General features: G+C 39.4%; 1 protein-coding gene across 1 annotated transcript in view; it reads right to left on the bottom strand.

Annotated features, from left to right (window-relative positions):
* CXHXorf57 (chromosome X CXorf57 homolog) overlaps positions 1-21025 on the bottom strand; it is a 97005-nt gene that overhangs the window by 24377 nt on the left and 51603 nt on the right. Inside the window, 3 exon segments of the mRNA XM_018044101.1 lie at positions 1014-1056; positions 3342-3415; positions 10379-10404. Of these exon segments, the coding sequence (XP_017899590.1) occupies positions 1014-1056; positions 3342-3415; positions 10379-10404 (143 nt within the window).

Below are 21025 nucleotides of genomic sequence, written 5' to 3' on the forward strand. Positions count from 1 at the left end.
AAAAGAAAATTTAAAAGGCTATTCTATTTAAAATAGCAACTAAAAGAAGAAAATACCTAGGAATAAAATTTAAGCAAGGAGGTGAAAGACTTCTATACTGAAAACTACAAAACATTGTTGAAATAAATTAAAGAATACCTAAAAATGAACAGAAAGAAATCTCATGTTCATGGACTAGAAGAGTTAATATTATTAAGACATCAGTACTATCCAAACTACCTGCAGACTCAATGCAACCCATATCAAAATCCCAAAAGCTTATTTTGCAGAAATGGTCAAATGGATCCTTAAATTCATATGGAATTACAAGTGTCCTCAACGCTAAAGCCATCTTGAACAACAGGGACAAAGTTGGAGGGCTCACACACCCCGATTTTAAAAGCTGATACAAAGCTACAGTAATCAAAATACTGTGATGCTGGCATAGGGACATACATATAGACCAGTGAGAAAGAATTTGATATTTAACAATGATTTTCTAATTCAACTCAGTGGGTACTAAGTCAATTTTTCCTATTCATTGTCCAGGGAATACAGTAAGCTCCTTGATACTTCCCCATGTTGATGGCAATAATTTATCTGACCATTAATAACCTTTCAGGTTTATATTGGTTCTACTTCAAATGCAAGAGGCCTGTGCTCTGGACTCTGTTTTCTAAGTGGTTATTACACCTCAGTCTATGACCATTTAGGCCTCTAGTTCTTAAATGTCCATGAGCAGTTTTAGTTTTAGTTCCTATTCACCACTTAATCTTTTTTGTTTCTGCCACTTAGGGATTTTTAATTCTTGCTTTCAACTTGGTTATATATTTATACTATAATGATTTCCCTCTTATTTTCTATCTTTTATTGGGGGGGGGAGTACAATCCAAATCCCTTTGTGGGTTCTTAATCTGTCAGACTGACTAGAAGTCAATTCTCAAGTAAGAATAACTCATAAAGCTAGAAGGGTCTGAAGTATTAAAATGTCTACAGAGACGACCCCTTATAAGATCTGCTTTAAACAAACTCACTTTAAGGATACCCTGCCAGAACTAAATTTGTGTCGTGATGTCACTTCAGAAAAAAAAAAACAAAACCCAAAACGTGAAACTACAGCTATCTTTTAAGTTTTAACTATGGCTATTGTCAAATAAAAATTAAACTTCCTACTTCATTCTTCTGTTAATTAAAAATAGTACATCTGAAGGAATGTACTACCAGGGAACAAATTTACTAAGTGTTGTTCAGTTCAGTTCAGTTATTCAGTTGTATCTGACACTTTGTGACCCCGTGAACCGCAGCACGCCAGGCCTCCCTGTCCATCACCAACTTCTGGAGTCTACCCAAACCCATGTCCATTGTGTCCGTGATGCCATCCAACCATCTCATCCTCTGTCGTCCCCTTCTCCTCCTGCCCTCAATCTTTCCCAGCATCAGGGTCTTTTCCAATGAGTCAGCTCTTTGCATCAGGTGGCCAAAGTATTGGAGTTTCAGCTTCAACATCAGGCCCTCCAATGAACACCAAGGACTGATCTCCTTTAGGATGGACTGGTTGGATCTCCCTGGAGTCCAAGGGACTCTCAAGAGTCTTCTCCAACACCACAGTTCAAAAGCATTAATTCTTCAGCGCTCAGCCTTCTTTATAGTCCAACTCTCACATCCATACATGACCACTGGAAAAACCATAGCCTTGACTAGACGGACCTTTGTTGGGAAAGTTATGTCTCTGCTTTTTAATATGCTGTCTAGGTTGGTCATAACTTTCCTTCCAAGGATTAAGCGTCTTTTAATTTCATGGCTGCAATCACCATCCGCAGTGATTTTGGAGCCCAGAAAAATAAAGTCACCCACTGTTTAGACTGTTTCCCCGTCTATTTGCCATGAAGTGATGGGACCGGATACCATGATCTTCATTTTCTGAATGTTGAGCTTTAAGCCAACTTTTTCACTCTCCTCTTTCACTTTCATCAAGAGGCTTTTTAGCTCCTCTTCACTTTCTGCCATAAGGGTGGTGTCATCTACATTTCTGAGGTTATTGATATTTCTCCCGGCAATCTTGATTCCTGTTTGTGCTTCTTCCAGCCCAGCGTTTCTCATGATGTACTCTGCATAAAAGTTAAATGAGCAGGGTGACAATATACAGCCTTAACGTACTCCTTTTCATATCTGGAACCAGTCTGTTGTTCCATGTCCAGTTCTAACTGTTGCTTCCTGACCTGCATACAGGTTTCTCAAGAGGCAGGTCAGGTGGTCTGGTATTCCCATCTCTTTCAGAATTTTCCACAATTTATTGTGATCCACACAGTCAAAGGCTTTGGCATAGTCAATAAAGCAGAAATAGATGTTTTTCCGGAACACTCTTGCTTTTTTCGATGATGCAGCAGATGCTGGCAATTTGATCTCTGGTTCCTCTGCCTTTTCTAAAACCAGCTTGAACATCTGGAAGTTCATGGTTCACATACTGCTGAAGCCTGGCTTGGAGAATTTTGAGCATTACTTTACTAGCATGTGAGATGAGTGCAATTGTGTAGTAGGTTGAGCATTCTTTGGCATTGCCTTTCTTTGGGATTGGAATGAAAACTGACCTTTTCCAGTCCTCTGGCCACTGCTGAGTTTTCCAAATTTGCTGGCATATTGAGTGCAGCACTTTCACAGCATCATCTTTCAGGATTTGAAAAGCTCAACTGGAATTCCATCATCTCCACTAGCTTTGTTCGTAGTGATGCTTCCTAAGGCCCACCTGACTTCATATTCCAGGATGTCTGGCTCTAGGTGAGTGTGAGTGATCACCCTTCGTGATTATCTGGGTCGTGAAGATCTCTCTTATACAGTTCTTCTGTGTATTCTTGCCACCTCTTCTTAATATCTTCTGCTTCTGTTAGGTCCATACCATTTCTGTCCTTTATTGTGCCCATGTTTGCATGAAATGCTCCCTTGGTATTTCTAATTTTCTTGAAGAGATCTCTAGTCTTTACTCATTCTATTGTTTTCCTCCATTTCTTTGTATTGATCGCCGAGGAAGGCTTTCTTTTCTCTCCTTGCTATTCTTTGGAACTCTGCATTCAAATGGGAATATCTTTCCTATTCTCCTTTGCTTTCCTCTTCTGTTCTTTTCACAGCTATTTGTAAGGCCTGCTCAGACAGCCATTTTGCTTTTTTGCATTCATTTTTCTCGGGGAATTAAGTGTTGTACTGGTGCAAAATTCAGAACAATATGGGACTAGTACTTTTGACAAGGATTTAAGGTAATATAAATAAAAATAGAAATAAAAATAACTAGCTACATATCTATTTAAAGTACTTATATTATGCCAGTGGTGGGCACAACCCAAATCATCATCATTATCAAAGCAACATACAGTGGGAGGAGCTTGGCATGCTTGGTTTACTTCCTTTTGTTTGTGAAGAAGTTTCTGGTTGAGGTACAGGAATTCTGCAAAAGATTAAAAAAAGATAACAGTTATAAAAACAGACTTGAATGGGAAAACTGGTTCCATTTGGAATTTATTCTAATCCAATACAATTAGAAAGTTTATAGGTTTAGTTTCTTGAAAGTAATGTATTAGAAATGTAATGCATTCAAATTGGAAAACACATTCAAATTATGAACAAATATCCATACTAACATAATTCAAATACTGAAACAGAGTTATATGTTTTTTTAAGGAGTATTACACAAAAGAAAGTGTTCAACTTTTATTAAATTTGTTGACACTAAAGATGGATATATATATATATATATATATATATATATATATTTCCTTCTCTACAATATAAATTAAATTATTCAATGGCCTCCTTTCATGGTTGCTTTCTTCCAATATTCTGGAAAACAAACTGGCCTAACTCTCCAACCTCATTTCAGAGTTTTCTATAAGCCTCATGCTGCTTCAAAACGTCACGTTTTTTCTTCAGCCAGAAAAACCTTATCCCCCCTTTCCTTTGCCTGGTTAACGCTTATTCAGCCTTCAAAATTTAGCTCGTAGCATTATTTTCTATAAGAAGCTATCCTTGATCTCTACTCAAGGTTCACTAATCCTTATATATGCTGTCATAGCACTAAGAATAAACATTATCATACCACTCACCACATTGTATTAAAATTACTGCCTTTTCAGTTTATCTCCTCTACCAGATTCTATTCGCTCTACAAAAACACAGACTTTATCTATTTTAGTATCTCCACAGAATAGCCATTCAATAATTGTTTATTGAAAGAAAAATAAGTGAAAAGGAAGCATCTTATTTTGAAGCTATGAGAGAAACTTGCGCTTATAACAAAGACCTCCTTCTTAAAAACTTTCAGTATATTTCTATGATGAGTATTTTCTGCTGTTGTAGTTCCAAAATTAAAAGCATAAAGCAAAACAGAAGTGTCATGTTGTAGAATACTATATAATACTGCTCAACTTACTTCAGCAATAGAAATGTCTGTTACAATAGCAGGATTTTTCATTTTCTGAATGAGTTCTTAATGAATGCAAAGAACAAGCTTTCATGAAGGAAGACTTCATTTAAAGAACTCCAGGAAATAAAAAAAACATGTTTTATACTTGTAATTAAACCTTTTTTCTGAGTATTGAAAATGGTTTATTTCTAAAAGTTAATAAACTGATAACATCAACTCTGAGAGATATTTAAATAAATAAAAATAGTTAAATTACATGAATTTTGAGATCATTAAACAGTATGTATATACTTTTAAATAGGGTCTTCCAGGGTAAAGAATCTGCCTGTCAATGCAGGAGATGTGGGTTTGATCCCTGGGTTGGGAAGATACCCTGGAGTAGGAAATGGCAACCCACTCTAGTCTTGCTTGGAAAATCCCATGGACAGAGGAGCTTGGCAGGCTACAGTCCATGGACTTGCAGAGTCAGACATGACTGAACAACCGAGCACACACAGCAGCATATACTTTAAAATACATGGTGTTATAAAGTGATTTTTTTCATCTAAAACAAATTAGAACTAGTTTTCCAAATTCTGACAGCATCATTAAAATTATATTGTATAGAATTTCTTTTAAGTGGCTTAGGAAATTTTTACCGGAACATACAATCATTCATTTGTATGCCTTAAGTGTCTTAAAGGTGAGGGCCTAAATGACAGAAGTGGAGGTATCAATGTCTATGGGTACCAACTGAGAAAGCAAAAAAAGAGATGAAAAATTAAAGCATAAGAAATATCAAAGGATGCCTGAGAAAAGAAAGGGAACAGACGGCTAAGACAATAATGTTAAATATGGTGGATAGTAGCTGAATATTATAAAAATTATGTCAGAGGCAATAAGCTGTACTCTTCATCAACTTATTGGCCTTAGATAAAAGTCATATAGATTGTATAGTGTGCCATGCCCTCATCGATATAACAGTATTATAATTAATATTGTAGTCTTTCCTATGGTCTTCCCCAGTGGCTCAGTGATAAAGAATCACCTGCCAATGCAGGAGACATGGGTTCAACCCCTGGGTCAGGAAGATTCCCTGGAGGAGGAAATGACAATCCTTGCCTGGAAAATCACATGGACCGAGGAGAGTGGAAAGAGTTAGACACGACTGAGCACGCATGCACAACGAAAGTCATTCCAATAGTGCCTTCTCCTTTCTTAGGGGACACTGATAATGACTTTTAAGGATTCATATAACCCTGATACGGTGTACTTTCTTGCTTTATGAAGTAAATACAACCAAGAGAACACAAATAAGTTTTAATGTCCCATTTATTATATTTTATTTCTCAGTGCTAAATTTTGAATGAGTTGATATACTTTGACTACATTTTACTATCTACTAGAGAGCACCACGGAGAAGGCAATGGCACCTCACTCCAGTCCTCTTGCCTGGAAAATCCCATGGACGGAGGAGCCTGGTGGGCCGCAGTCCATGGGGTCGCTAAGAGTCAGACATGACTGAGCGACTTCACTTTCACTTTTTACTTTCATGCATTGGAGAGGGAAATGGCAGCCCACTCCAGTGTTCTTGCCTGGAGAATCCCAGGGACCGGGGAACCTGGTGGGCTGCCGTCTATGGGGTCATACAGAGTCAAACACAACTGAAGCGACTTAGCAGCAGCAGCAGCATTGTATATCTCATGTGATTTATTGAATACCATGTTAAAAGTGAAAATCAGAATGGCTGTCTGGGTACAGAATGATTATAAGTATATCAGTTGTTTACCCTTGTGACTGCATATTTGATTGGGAGGTGTGGCTCACTGCCACTGCCTTGCATCACAAGAGTATAGTACTGCATACCACTAGCCCAAGAAAAGATCAAAATTCAGAATTTAAAGTCTGTTTCCTACTGATTTTGTATTGCTTTCACACCATCATAAAGTTGAAAAATAGTAAATTGAAACGGGGACTGTATCATTAGTTTCATTAAAACTGAACAGAGTGATATCATCATCAAGGCAAAGGAAGATGCTCTCTTTGTCCCTCTCCTATCTACAACCAGTAAAACATCCACAACTTAACAAAAGTGCTTCTGCCCAACATACCAGAGCACTGGAGATTCCAACATAGCTGTATATGTAAAGGTGGGTGGACTAGACTTACAGAGTATGTGGAATTTGGGGAACAGTGGACTTGGTGCCTGTAATCCTGGACCCCCAAGCCATGGCAGCTGAACTTGTAGTCCCGGAGAACTCGGTGGCAACAAGGTAAGCAGTGGATACAACTCTGGCCTCCTGGCTTCAGCGGTGCCCAACAGCCACAGATTGACTGGATGGCAGTGGTAGGGTCTGGGACCTTGCCTCCCTAGCCGTGGGGGTACCCATATTTCTGACCTCTCCCCTCGCTTACAGCTGCAGAGTCCTCATCTGACAACACTGAACATGGCCGGGGTTCCTGTGCCACCTGGGCTACCCCTCAACCTGCAGTGGGAAAGTCTGCGCCTCAGGAAATCCTAGACATGGCAGAACTGTCCACCATCCTGGTGCCCCAGACAGTGACACCAGCCACACCACCAGCAGCACAGCACCAACAACCCTGGAAGCATAAGCAGTAACAACGAAGGCACTGGGCGATACCTCTGATGGAGGTGGTTAAGAGTGGAAAGTGCTGTCAAATATAACCAGAGGCAGTGCAGGCGAGAGAAACCAAAAACCTGTGCTATAGCACCACCTACTGGAAGATAAAAGAAAGGCCTAATCTGTTGAATTATTATAAACAAAAAGTTTTACCTAGAAATGAAAGGGGCTTCGTTGGTCACTCAATGGTAAAGAATCTGCCTGCAATGCAGGGGACACAGGTATGATCCCTGGGTTAGGAAGATTCCCTGGAGAAGGAAACGGCAACCTATTCCAGTATTCTTGCCTGGGAAATCCCATGGACAGAGGAACCTGGCGGGCTACAGTCCACAGGGTCTCAAAAGAGCTGGACAAGACTTAGCGACTAAAACAACAACAACAAAAATAAGAAAGGTGTCTGCCACTTGAAATGGGCCAGCAGAGTAACACCTCATTAAGCACCATGAAAAACCACAGTAACACTGCACCACAAAAAGAAAATGACAATTCTCAAGAAACCAAAATTAAAAATCACAGAATATTGTGATCTAACTGATAAGAGAATTCAGAATAGCTATCATAAAATTCAATGAGCTATGGGATAAATCAGGATACCAATTAGTTCAGGTATAAAATTAATAAACACAAGGAATACTTTACTAAAGACACTGAAAGTAAAATGAACCAATCAGAAATTCTGGAGCTGAAGAACTTAATAAATGAGTTGAAGAATGCATTATAAAACACTGCAAATGAGCAGACCATATGGAAGAGAGAATTAGTGAGCTTGAAGATAGAAATAGATGATACAAGGAGAAAAGAGACTTGAAATATATTTTAAAATGAGTCAATGCAAAGAAAACTAGCTGACTCTTTTAAGAAGGGCAGTATTAGGGCAATGGATATCCCAAAAGGAAAAGAGAGGGAGAAAGGAGCAAGGAGAAGAAAGAAATAATAGCTGAGACTTTCCCAAGTCTGCAGAAGGAACTGTATATACAAGTCCATGAAGCTAGGAGAGCAACTGTTGCCTCGATGCAAAAAGATCTTCTGTAAGATGCATTGTACCTCATTGTGGTTTTGATTTGCATTTCTCTAATAATGAGTGATGTTGAGCATCTTTTCATGTGTTTGTTAGCCATCCGTATGTCTTCTTTAGAGAAATGTCTATTTAGTTCTTTGGCCCATTTTTTGATTGGGTCGTTTATTTTTCTGGAATTGAGCTGCAGAAGTTGTTTGTATATTTTTGAGATTAGTTGTTTGTCAGTTGCTTCATTTGCTATTATTTTCTCCCATTCAGAAGGCTGTCTTTTCACCTTGCTTATATTTTCCTTTGTTGTGCAGAAGCTTTTAATTTTAATTAGATCCCATTTGTTTATTTTTGCTTTTATTTCCAGAATTCTGGGAGGTGGATCATAGAGGATCCTGCTGTGATTTATGTCTGAGAGTGTTTTGCCTATGTTCTCCTCTAGGAGTTTTATAGTTTCTGGTCTTACATTTAGATCTTTAATCCATTTTGAGTTTATTTTTGTGTGGGGTGTTAGAAAGTGATCTAGTTTCATTCTTTTACAAGTGGTTGACCAGTTTTCCCAGCACCACTTGTTAAAGAGATTGTCTTTACTCCATTGTATATTCTTACCTCCTTTGTCAAAGATAAGGTGTCCATATGTGTGTGGATTTATCTCTGGGCTTTCTATTTTGTTCCATTGATCTATATGTCTGTCTTTGTGCCAGTACCATACTGTCTTGATGACTGTGGCTTTGTAGTAGAGCCTGAAGTCAGGCAAGTTGATTCCTCCAGTTCCATTCTTCTTTCTCAAGATTGCTTTGGCTATTCGAGGTTTTTTGTATTTCCATACAAATCTTGAAATTATTTGTTCTAGTTCTGTGAAAAATATGGCTGGTAGCTTGATAGGGATTGCATTGAATTTGTAAATTGCTTTGGGTAGTATACTCATTTTCACTATATTGATTCTTCCGATCCATGAACATGGTATATTTCTCCATCTATTAGTGTCCTCTTTGATTTCTTTCATCAGTGTTTTATAGTTTTCTATATATAGGTCTTTAGTTTCTTTAGGTAGATATATTCCTAAGTATTTTATTCTTTTCGTTCCAATGGTGAATGGAATTGTTTCCTTAATTTCTTTTTCTACTTTCTCATTATTCGTGTATAGGAATGCAAGGGATTTCTGTGTGTTGATTTTATATCCTGCAACTTTACTATATTCATTGATTAGCTCTAGTAATTTTCTGGTGGAGTCTTTAGGGTTTTCCATGTAGAGGATCATGTCATCTGCAAACAGTGGTACCACTTCACACCAGTCAGAATGGCTGTGATCCAAAAATCTGCAAGCAATAAATGCTGGAGAGGGTGTGGAGAAAAGGGAACCCTCCTACACTGTTGGTGGGAATGCAAACTAGTACAGCCACTATGGAGAACAGTGTGGAGATTCCTTAAAAAATTGCAAATAGAACTACCTTATGACCCAGCAATCCCACTTCTGGGCATACACACCGAGGAAACCAGAATTGAAAGAGACACATGTACCCCAATGTTCATCGCAGCACTGTTTATAATAGCTAGGACATGGAAACAACCTAGATGTCCATCAGCAGATGAATGGATAAGAAAGCTGTGGTACATATACACAATGGAGTATTACTCAGCCGTAAAAAAGAATTCATTTGAATCAGTTCTGATGAGATGGACGAAACTGGAGCCGATTATACAGAGTGAAGTAAGCCAGAAAGAAAAACACCAATACAGTATACTAACACATATATATGGAATTTAGGAAGATGGCAATGATGACCCTGTATGCAAGACAGGGAAAGAGACACAGATGTGTATAATGGACTTTTGGACTCAGAGGGAGGGAGAGGGTGGGATGATTTGGGAGAATGACATTCTAACATGTATACTATCATGTAAGAATTGAATCGCCAGTCTATGTCTGATGCAGGATACAGCATGCTTGGAGCTGGTGCACGGGGATGACCCAGAGGGATGTTGTGGGGAGGGAGGTGGGAGGGGGGTTCATGTTTGGGAACGCATGTAAGAATTAAAGATTTTAAAATTTAAAAAATTAAAAAAATAAACAACAACAACAAAAAAGATGCATTGTACCAAACTTGTCTTCATAAGTCAGTGACACAGACAGAATTTCAAAGGCAGGGGAAACAGGATGCTAACCTACAAAGGAACCTACATTAGGCTATCAACAGATTTCTTAGCAGAAACTTTACAGGTCAGGAGGGAATGGAATGACATTCTCTAAATACTGAAAGATAAAAACTGTCACCCAAGAAGACTCTATCCAGCAAAGTAATCCTTCAGATATGAATGGGAGATAAAGAGTTTCTCAGATAAACAAAAGCTATGCCTTACAAAAAATGCTGAGAAGAGTTCTTCTGCTAGAAACAAAAAGGCAAAAAAGTACATGAAAGTTTGAGTAAGGTAATAAACAGACAGAATCATAAAACTGTAACTACATAAAAATAGGCTTTTTAACATTTTATTATAGCATAAAGGTTAAAGCAGAAAAGAGGAAAACATAACCATAGCTACTTCAATTTGGTAACAAATTCACAACATAAAGAAAGATAATTTGAGAAACAAAAACATGAACAGGAATGGGGAAAAGGACATAGTCTATATAGGCAGATGAAGATAAGATGCTATCAACAGAAAAAGGACTATTTTATCTGTGAGATGTTGTATACAAACCTTACGGTAACCTTAAAACATAAATCTAAAGCAGACACTTTTCTGGTGGCTCAGTGGTAAAGAATTTGTCTGCCAAGAAGGAGATGAGGGTTTGATCTCTGGGTTGAGAAGACAGATACCCTGGAGAAGTAAATGGCAAGCCACTCCAGTATTCTTGCCTGGGAAATCCCATGGACAGAGGACACTGGTGGGCTACAGCTGGTGAGGATACCAAGAGTCAGACATGACTTAGCAAGTTAACAACAAGCAGAGACACCAAAAATAAAAAAAGAAAAAAAATGCAGGACGGCTTCCCTGGTGGTCTGGTGGTTAAGAATCTGTCCTGCAATGCAGGGGACACTGGTTCAATCCCCGGGGCAGGAGGATCCCACATGCCATGGAGCAACTGAGCTTGTGCCCAACAACTACTGAGGCTGTGCTCAAGAGCCTGTAAGCCAAAGCTACTGAGCCCATACACTGCAACTACTGAAGCCAGCACACCTATAGTCTGTGCCCTGCAACATGAGAGACCTCCAAAATGAGAGCCCACACACCACAACAAAGAGTGGCCCCCACTAGCCAAACAAAGGAAAGCCCAAGTTCAGCAATGAAGACCCACCAAAGCCAAAAACAAGAGGAAGAAACTGATAAAAACATCAGAGAAAACCAGGAAACCAAAAGGTAGATCAAAAAAGAATGAAAAAGAAATAATGGAGCAACCAGTTAGATCTGGATATGGAACAACGGACTGATTCAAAGTTGGGAAAGGAGTAGGTCAAGGCTGTATATTGTCACCCTGCTTATTTAACTTATATGCAGAGTACATCATGTAAAAAGAGGAGCTGGGTGAAGCTCAAGCTGGAATAGAAATACCAATCAACTCAGATATGCAGATGACATCCCGCTTATGGCAGAAAGCGAAGAAGAACTAAAGAGCCTCTTGATGAAAGTGAAAGAGGAGAGTGAAAAAGCTGGCTTAAAACTCAACATGCAAAAAAACTAAGATCATGGCATCTGGTTCCATCACTTCATAGCAAATAGATGGGGAAAAATGGAAACAGTGACAGACTTTATTGTCTTGGGCTCCAAAATCATTGTGGATGGTTACTGGAGCCCTGAAATTAAAAGATGCTTGCTACTTGGAAGAAAAGCTACGACAAACCTAGATAGCATATTAAAAAGCAGAGGCATCACTTTCCCAACAAAGGTCCATCTAGTCAAAGCTATGTACGGTTTTCCAGTAGTCATGTATGGATGTGGGAGTTGGACTATAAAGAAGGCTGGGTGCCAAAGAATTGATGCTTTCGAGCTGTGGTGCTGGAGAAGACTCTTGAGAGTCCCTTGAAGATCAAATCAGTCACTCCTAAAGGAAATCAACCCTGAATACTCATTGGAAGGACTGACGCTGAAGCTGAACCTCCAATACTTCGGTTACCTGATGCAGCAGCAGCAGCAATGGACATGAGTTTGAGCAAACTCCAGGAGGTAGTGAAGGACACAGAAGCCTGGCGTGCTGCAGTCCATTGGGCCACAAAGAGTCAGACAGGACCGAGCAACTGAACAACAACAACAGAGCCACCAGAAAACAGAAGATAAGATGGCAGTAACTAAATCCTCATCTATCAATAATCACCCTAAATGTAAATGGATTGAATTCACCAATCAAAAGATTCAGTGGCTGGATGGATTAAAAAAGCAAGACACAGGAGCGGGTCCTAAGATGGCGGAGGAATAGGATGGGGAGACCACTTTCTCCCCCACAAGTTCATCAAAAGAACATTTAAACGCTGAGTAAATTCCACAAAACAACTTCTGAATGCCGGCAGAGGGCATCAGGCACCTAGAAAAGCAGCCTGCTGTATTCAAAAGGAGGTAGGAAAAAATATAAAAGACAAAAAGAGAGACAAAAGAGGTAGGGATGGAGCTCTGTCCCGGGAAGGGAGTCTTAAAAAGAGAGAAGTTTCCAAACACCAGGAAACACTCTCACTGCTGAGTCTGTGTGAGCCTTGGAACCACAGAGGGCAATATAACTGGGAGGAAAAATAAATAAATAATCAAAACCTACAGATTACGTGCCCGACGGTAACTCCCCCAGGGGAGAAGCAGCGCAGACGCCTGCATCCGCCACTAGCAAGCAGGGGCAGATGTCAGGGAGGCAGGGGCTGCACTGCTTAGAGTAAGGATCGGGCCTGAATGCCCCAAGGGCAATCTGAGGGAACTAACTTGGGCTAGCAAACCAGACTGTGGGATAGCTACCACACGAAAAGCCGTAATCTAAGACACCGCCAGGCCCGCGCACAGAACAAAGGACTGACTAGAGCTATGCGAAAGCCCTAACCTAAGACACCGTCAGGCCTGCTCACAGAATGAAGGACTGAACAGAGCTAGCTGGCTGCAGACCATCCCCTTCCGGTGACACGCAGCCAGAGCTGGAAGGGGGCAATCACAGCCCCAGAGAGGCATTATCTACCAAACTGCAAGCAGGTTCGTTGCTAACTAAGACTTCTTGGGATACTGGACGGTCAACATCCGCCTGAGAAGGTGTGCCGGTTGTACACCCAGAAAACCGAGCGGCAGGGACAGCGGAGGCGATAAGTTGCAGCGACTACGCACGCCAAAGACCTCGTCATCTGAGCTGCTCAGAACTGGGAAGGGCACAAAACGCAGGCCCAACCGAGTCTGCGCCTCTGAGGACTACCCGAGTGCCTGAATCTGAGCGGCTTAGACCTGGGAGGTGCATGCAGCCCAGGGCCGGCCTCGGAGGGTTCCTGGCAGAGCAAACTAGAGCCTGAGCTGTGTGGGCAGGGAGGGCACATGCGCCGTGAGTGGGGACAGGCCCAGTGTGGCTGAGACACTGCCAGCACACACCAGTGCTATTTGTTTGCAGCATCCCGCCCTCCCCACAGCGCGACACAAGTGAGCCTAAAAGTGTCCACCCTTGTGTCAGGGCGGAAATCAGACACTGAAGAGACCAGCAAAAAGAAGAAGCTAAAACAGAGGGAACCTCCTTGGAAGTGACAGGTGCAATAGATTAAAACCTTGTAGTTAGTACCGACTGCATAGGAAGGGGCCTATAGCTCTTGAGACATATAAGCCACACCAAGGAACTATCCAAAAATGAACTGACCCCACACTGCCCACAACAGCACCAGAGAAAGTCTTAGATATATTTTTACTATCATTTTTTCAAAAATTTTAAGTCCTCTATTACTCCTTTAATTTTCATTTTTATAACCTACTATTACTTTGCAAAAAAAGAGACCTTATTTTTAAAAGCAAACTTCATATATATATACTTTTTATAATTTTGTGACTTTCTTTTCTTTAATATGGTATTTTTGAAAATCCAACCTTTTAATCTTTGCTTTTTGGTATTGGTTATCAATTTTGTACATTTGAGAACCCAATCTTCAGTACCCATTTTTACTTGGGAGCGAGATTACTGGCTTGACTGCTCTCTCCCCCTTTAGACTTTCCTTTTTCTCCACCATCACCTCTATCTCCTCCCTCCTCCTTCTCTTCTCTACTCAACTCTGTGAATCTCTTGTGTGTTCCAGATGGTAGAGAACACGTAGGGAACTGATTACTGGCTGGATCTGTCTCGCTCCTTTTGATTCCCCCCTTTATCTTCCTGGCCACCTCTGTCTCCTTCCTCCCTCTTCTCTTCTCTGTGTAACTCCATGAACATCTCTTGAGTGGTCCAGACTGTGGAGTGCACATAAGGAAGTGATTACTGGCTAGCTTGCTCTCTCCTCTTTTCATTCCACCTCATCTCATTCGGGTCACTTCTAACTCCCTCCTCCCTCTTCTTGTCTCCATATAACTCTGTGAACGTCTCTGGGTGTCCCTCACTGTGGAGAAACTTTTCATCTTTAACCTAGATGTTTTATCAGCCATGCTGTATAGATGGAGAAGTCTTGAGGCTACTGTAAAAATAAGACTGAAAACCAGAAGCAGGAGGCTTAAGTCCAAATCCTGAGAACACCAGAGAACTCCTGACTCCAGGGAACATTAATCGACAGGAGCTCATCAAATACCGCCATACCTACACTGAAACCAAGCACCACCCAAGGGCCAACAAATTCCAGAGAAAGACATACCATGCAAATTTTCCAGCAACACAGGAACATAGCCCTGAGCTTCAGTATACAGGCTGCCCAAAGTCACTCCAAACCCACTGACATCTCATAACTCATTACTGGACAGTTCATTGCACTCCAGAGAGAAGAAATCCAGCTCTACCCACCAGAACACCGACACGAGCTTCCCTAACCAGGAAACCTTGACAAGCCACCTGTACAACCCCACCCACAGTGAGGAAACTCCACAATAAAGAGAACTCCACAAACTGCCAGAATACAGAAAGGCCACCCCAAACACAGCAATATAACCAAGATGAAGAGACAGAGGAATACCCAGCAGGTAAAGGAACAGGATAAATGCCCACCAAACCAAACAAAAGAGGAAGAGATAGGGATTCTACCTGATAAAGAATTCCAAATAATGATAGTGAAAACGATCCAAAATTTGAAAACAAAATGGAATCACAGATAAACAGCCTGGAGACAAGGATTGAGAAGAAGCAAAAAACGTTTAACTAGGACCTAGAAGAAGTAAAATAGGGTCAATATATAATGAATAAAGCAACAAATGAGATCAAAAACACTCTGGAGGCAACAAACAGTAGAATAAGGGAGGCAGAAGAGAGGATTAGTGAAGTAGAAGATAGAATGGTAGAATTAAATGAATCAGAGAGGAAAAAAGAAATACAAAACAAATGAGGACAACCTCAGAGACCTCTGGGACAATGTTAAACGTCCCAACATTTGAATCATAGGAGTCCCAGAAGAAGAAGACAAAAAGAAAGACCATGAGAAAATACTTGAGGAGATAATAGTTGAAAACGTCCCTAAAATGGGGAAGGAAATAATCACCCAAGTCCAAGAAACCCAGAGAGTCCCAAACAGGATAAACCAAGGCAAAACACCCCAAGATGCATATTAATCAAATTAACAAACATCAAACATAAAGAACAAATATTAAAAGCAACAAGGGAAAAACAACAAATAACACACAAGGGGATTCCCATAAGGATAACAGCTGGTCTTTCAATAGAAACTCTTCAGGCCAGGAGGGAATGGCAGGACATACTTAAAGTGATGAAAGAAAATAACCTACAGCCCAGATTACTGTACCCAGCAAGGATCTCATTCAAATATGAAGGAGAAATCAAAAGCTTTACAGACAAGCAAAAGCTGAGAGAATTCAGCACCACCAAACCAGCTTTCCAACAAAATGCTAAAGGATCTTCTCTAGACATGAAACACAGAAAGGGTGTATAAACTCAAACCCAAAACAACAAAGTAAATGGCAACGGGATCATACTTATCAATAATTACCTTAGATGTAAATGGGTTGAACACCCCAACCAAAAGACAAAGAGTGGCTGAATGGATACAAATACAAGACTCCTATATATGTTGTCTACAAGAGACCCACCTCAAAACAGGGGACACATACAGACTGAAAGTGAAGGGCTGGAAAAAGATATTCCATGCAAATAGAGACCAAAAGAAAGCAGGAGTAGCAATACTCAGATCAGATAAAATAGACTTTAAAACAAAGGCTGTGAAAAGAGACAAAGAAGGACATTATATCATGATCAAAGGATCAATTCTAGAAGAAGATATAACAATTATAAATATATATGCACCCAACATGGGAGCACTGCAATATGTAAGACAAATGCTAACAGGTATGAAAGGGGAAAATAACAATAACACAATAATAGTGGGAGCCTTTAATACCCCAGGCTTCCCTGGTGGCTCAGAGGTTAAAGCGTCTGCCTCCAATGCGGGAGACCTTGGGTTCGATCCCTGGGTCAGGAAGATCCCCTGGAGAAGGAAATGGCACCCCACTCCAGTATTCTTGCCTGGAGAATCCCATGGATGGAGGAGCCTGGTAGGCTACAGTACACAGGGTCGCAAAGAGTCAGACATGACTGAACTACTTACACTTTCTTTCTTTCTTTTAATACCCCACTCACACCCATGGATAGATCAACTAAACAGAAAATTAACAAGGAAACACAAACTTTAAATGATACAATAGACCAGTCAGACCTAACTGATATCTATAGGACATTTCACCCCAAAACAATGAATTTCACCTTTTTCTCAAGTGCACACGGAACCTTTTCCAGGATGGATCACATCCTGGGCCATAAATCTAGCCTTGGTAATTTCAAATACATTGAAATCATTGTAGGTATCTTTTCTGACCACAGTGCAGTAAGATTAGATCTCAATTAGAGGAGAAAAACTATTAAAAATGCCAACATATGGAGCCTGAACAACACGCTGCTGAATAACCAAGAAATCACAGAAGAAATTTAAAAAATCAAAATATGCATAGAAATGACTGAAAATGAAAACACAACAACGCAAAACCTGTGGGACACTGTAAAAGCAGTGCTAAGGGGAAGGTTCATAGCAATACAGGCATACCTCAAGAAACAAGAAAAAAGTCCGACTAAATAACCTAACTCTACACCTAAAGCAACTAAAAAAGGAAGAAATAAAGAACCCCAGGGTTAGTAGAAGGAAAGAAATCTTAAAAATTAGGGCAGAAATAAATGCAAAAGAAACAAAGGAGACCATAGCAAAAATCAGCAAAGCCAAAAGCTGGTTCTTTGAAAGGATGAACAAACTTGACAAACCATTTTGCCAGACTCATCAAGAAACAACGGGAGAAAAATCAAATCAATAAAATTAGGAATGAAAATGCAGAGATCACAACAGACAACACAGAAATACAAAGGATCATAAGAGACTACTATCAGCAATTATATGCCAATAAAATGGACAACTTGAATGAAATGGACAAATTCTTAGAAAAGTACAACTTTCCAAAACTGGAACCAGGAAGAAACAGAAAATCTTAACAGACCCTTCACAAGCATGGAAATTGAAACTGTAATCAGAAATCTTCCAGCAAACAAAAGCCCAGGTCCAGACGGCTTCACAGCTGAATTCTACCAAAAATTTAGAGAAGAGCTAACACCTATCCTACTCAAACTCTTCCAGAAAATTGCAGAGGAAGGGAAACTTCCAAACTCATTCTATGAGGCCACCATCACCCTAATACCAAAACCTGACAACGATGCCCACAGAAAAAGAAAACTACAGGCCAATATCACTGATGAACATAGACACAAAAATCCTTAACAAAATCCTAGCGATCAGAATCCAACAACACATTAAAAAGATCATACACCATAACCAAGTGGGCTTTATCCCAGGGATGCAAGGATTCTTCAATATCTGCAAATCAATCAATGTAATTCACCACATTAAAAATTAGAAAATAAAAGCCATATGATTATCTCAATAGATGCAGAGAAAGCCTTTAACAAAATTCAACATCCATTTATGATAAAACTCCTCCAGAAAGCAGGAATAGAAGGAACATACCTCAACATAATAAAGCTATATATGACAAACCAACAGCAAACATTATCCTCAATGGTGAAAAATTGAAAGCATTTCCCCTAAACTCAGGAACAAGACAGGGTGCCCAGTCTCACCACTACTATTCAGCATAGTTCTGGATGTTTTGGCCACAGCAATCAGAGCAGAAAAAGAAATAAAAGGAATCCAGATTGGAAAAGAAGAAGTAAAACTCCACTGTTTGCAGATGACATGCATCCTCTACATAGAAAATCCTAAAGACTCCACCAGAAAATTACTAGAGCTAATCAATGAATAGAGTAAAGTTGCAGGATATAAAATCAACACACAGAAACCCCTTGCATTCCTATACACTAATAGTGAGAAAACTAGAAAGAGAAATTAAGGAAACAATTCCATTCACCATTGCAATGAAAAGAATAAAATACTTAGGAATATATCTACCTAAAGAAACTAAATGACCTATATATAGAAAACTATAAAACACTGGATGAAAGAAATCAAAGAGGACACTAATAGATGGGAAAATATACCATGTTCATGGATCGGAAGAATCAATATAGTGAAAATGAGTATACTACCCAAAAGCAATCTATAAATTCAATGCAATCCCTATCAAGCTATCCAAGCAGTATTGTTTCACAGAAGCTAGAACAAATAATTTCACAATTTGTATGGAAATACAAAAAACCTCGAATCAGCCAAAGCAATCTTGAGAAAGAAGAATGGAACTGGAGGAATCAACCTTGACCTGACTTCAGGCTCTACTACAAAGCCACAGTCATCAAGACAGTATGGTACTGGCACAAAGACAGAAATATAGATCACTGGAACAAAATAGAAAGCCCAGAGATAAATCCACACACATATGGACACCTTATCTTTGACAAAGGAGGCAAGAATATACAATGGAAGTAAAAGACAATCTCTTTAACAAGTGGTGCTGGGAAAACTGGTCAACCCACTTGTAAAAGAATGCAAACTAGATCACTTTCTAACACCGTACACAAAAATAAACTCAAAATGGATTAAAGATCTAAATGTAAGACCAGAAACTATAAAACTCCTAGAGGAGAACATAGGACAAAACACTCTCCAGACATAAATCACAGGCAGGATCCTCCTATGATCCCACTTCCCAGAATTCTGGAAATAAAAGCAAAAATAAACAAATGGGATCTAATTAAAATTAAAAGCTTCTGCACAACAAAGGAAATATAAGCAAGGTGAAAAGACAGCCTTCTGAATGGGAGAAAATAATAGCAAATGAAGCAACTGACAAACAACTAATCTCAAAAATATACAGCAACTATGCAGCTCAATTTCAGAAAAATAAAAAAATGGGCCAAAGAACTAAACAGACATTTCTCCAAAGAAGACATACAGATGGCTAACAACACATGAAAGATGCTCAACATCACTCATTATCAGAGAAATGCAATCAAACCACAATGAGGCCATTTTAGTCAAATGGCTGCGATCCAAAAGTCTACAAGCAATAAATGCTGGAGAGGGTGTGGAGAAAAGGGCCCTCTTACACTGTAAATGCTTTAAGCTTAGAAGTGTGCCATCTGCTTATAGTTTTTTGGAGCTTTTGTGTTATTTTTTAACGTTGGCCAGATGTCATAGGATTTGCAGCTGTGATTTAATGAGTTTTGGTGCTTTGGCTATGTGATTCCTCTCAGTGGTTTAGTTTGTGGTTTTATTAATGATTTGAGTTTGTTTTTGTGTATGGTGTTAGAAAGTGTTCTAGTTTTATTCTTTACAAGTGGTTGACCAGTTTTCCCAGCACCACTTGTTAAAGAGATTGTCTTTAATCCATTGTATATTCTTGCCTCCTTTGTCAAAGATAAGGTGTCCATAGGTGTGTGGATTTATCTCTGGGCTTTCTATTTTGTTCCATTGATCTATATTTCTGTCTTTGTGCCAGTACCATACTGTCTTGATGACTGTGGCTTTGTAGTAGAGCCTGAAGTCAGGCAGGTTGATTCCTCCAGTTCCATTCTTCTTTCTCAAGATTGCTTTGGCTATTCGAGGGTTTTTTTATTTCCATACAAATTGGTGAAATTATTTGTTCTAGCTCTGTGAAAAATACTGCTGGTAGCTTGATAGGGATTGCATTGAATTTGTAAATTGCTTTTGGGTAATATACTCATTTTCACTATATTGATTCTTCCATCCATGAACATGGTATATTTCTCCATCTATTAGTGTCCTCTTTGATTTCTTTCATCAGTGTTTTATAGTTTTCTATATATAGGTCTTAGTTTCTTTAGGTAGATATATTCCTAAGTATTTTATTCTTTTCATTGCCAATGGTGAATGGAATTGTTTCCTTAATTTCTTTTTCTACTTTCTCATTTATTAGTGTATAGGAATGCAAGGGATTTCTGTGTGTTGATTTTATATCCTGCAACTTTACTATATTCATTGATTAGCCTCTAGTAATTTTCTGGTGGAGTCTTTAGGGTTTTCTATGTTAGAGGATCATGTCATCTGCAAACAGTGAGAGTTTTACTTCTTCTTTTCCAATCTGGATTCCTTTTATTTCTTTTTCTGCTCTGATTGCTGTGGCCAAACTTCCAAAACTATGTTGAATAGTAGCGTGAAGTGGGCACCCTTGTCTTGTTCCTGACTTTAGGGAAATGCTTTCAATTTTTCACCATTGAGGATAATGTTTGCTGTGGGTTTGTCATATATAGCTTTTATTATGTTGAGGTATGTTCCTTCTATTCCTGCTTTCTGGAGGTTTTTTATCATAAATGGGTTGAATTTTGTCAAAGGCTTTCTCTGCGTCAATTGAGATAATCATATGGCTTTTATTTTTCAATTTGTTAATGTGGTGATTATTGATTGATTA

Source organism: Capra hircus, assembly GCF_001704415.2.
Source record: "Capra hircus breed San Clemente chromosome X unlocalized genomic scaffold, ASM170441v1, whole genome shotgun sequence".
NCBI classification, from domain to species: Eukaryota; Metazoa; Chordata; class Mammalia; order Artiodactyla; family Bovidae; genus Capra; species Capra hircus.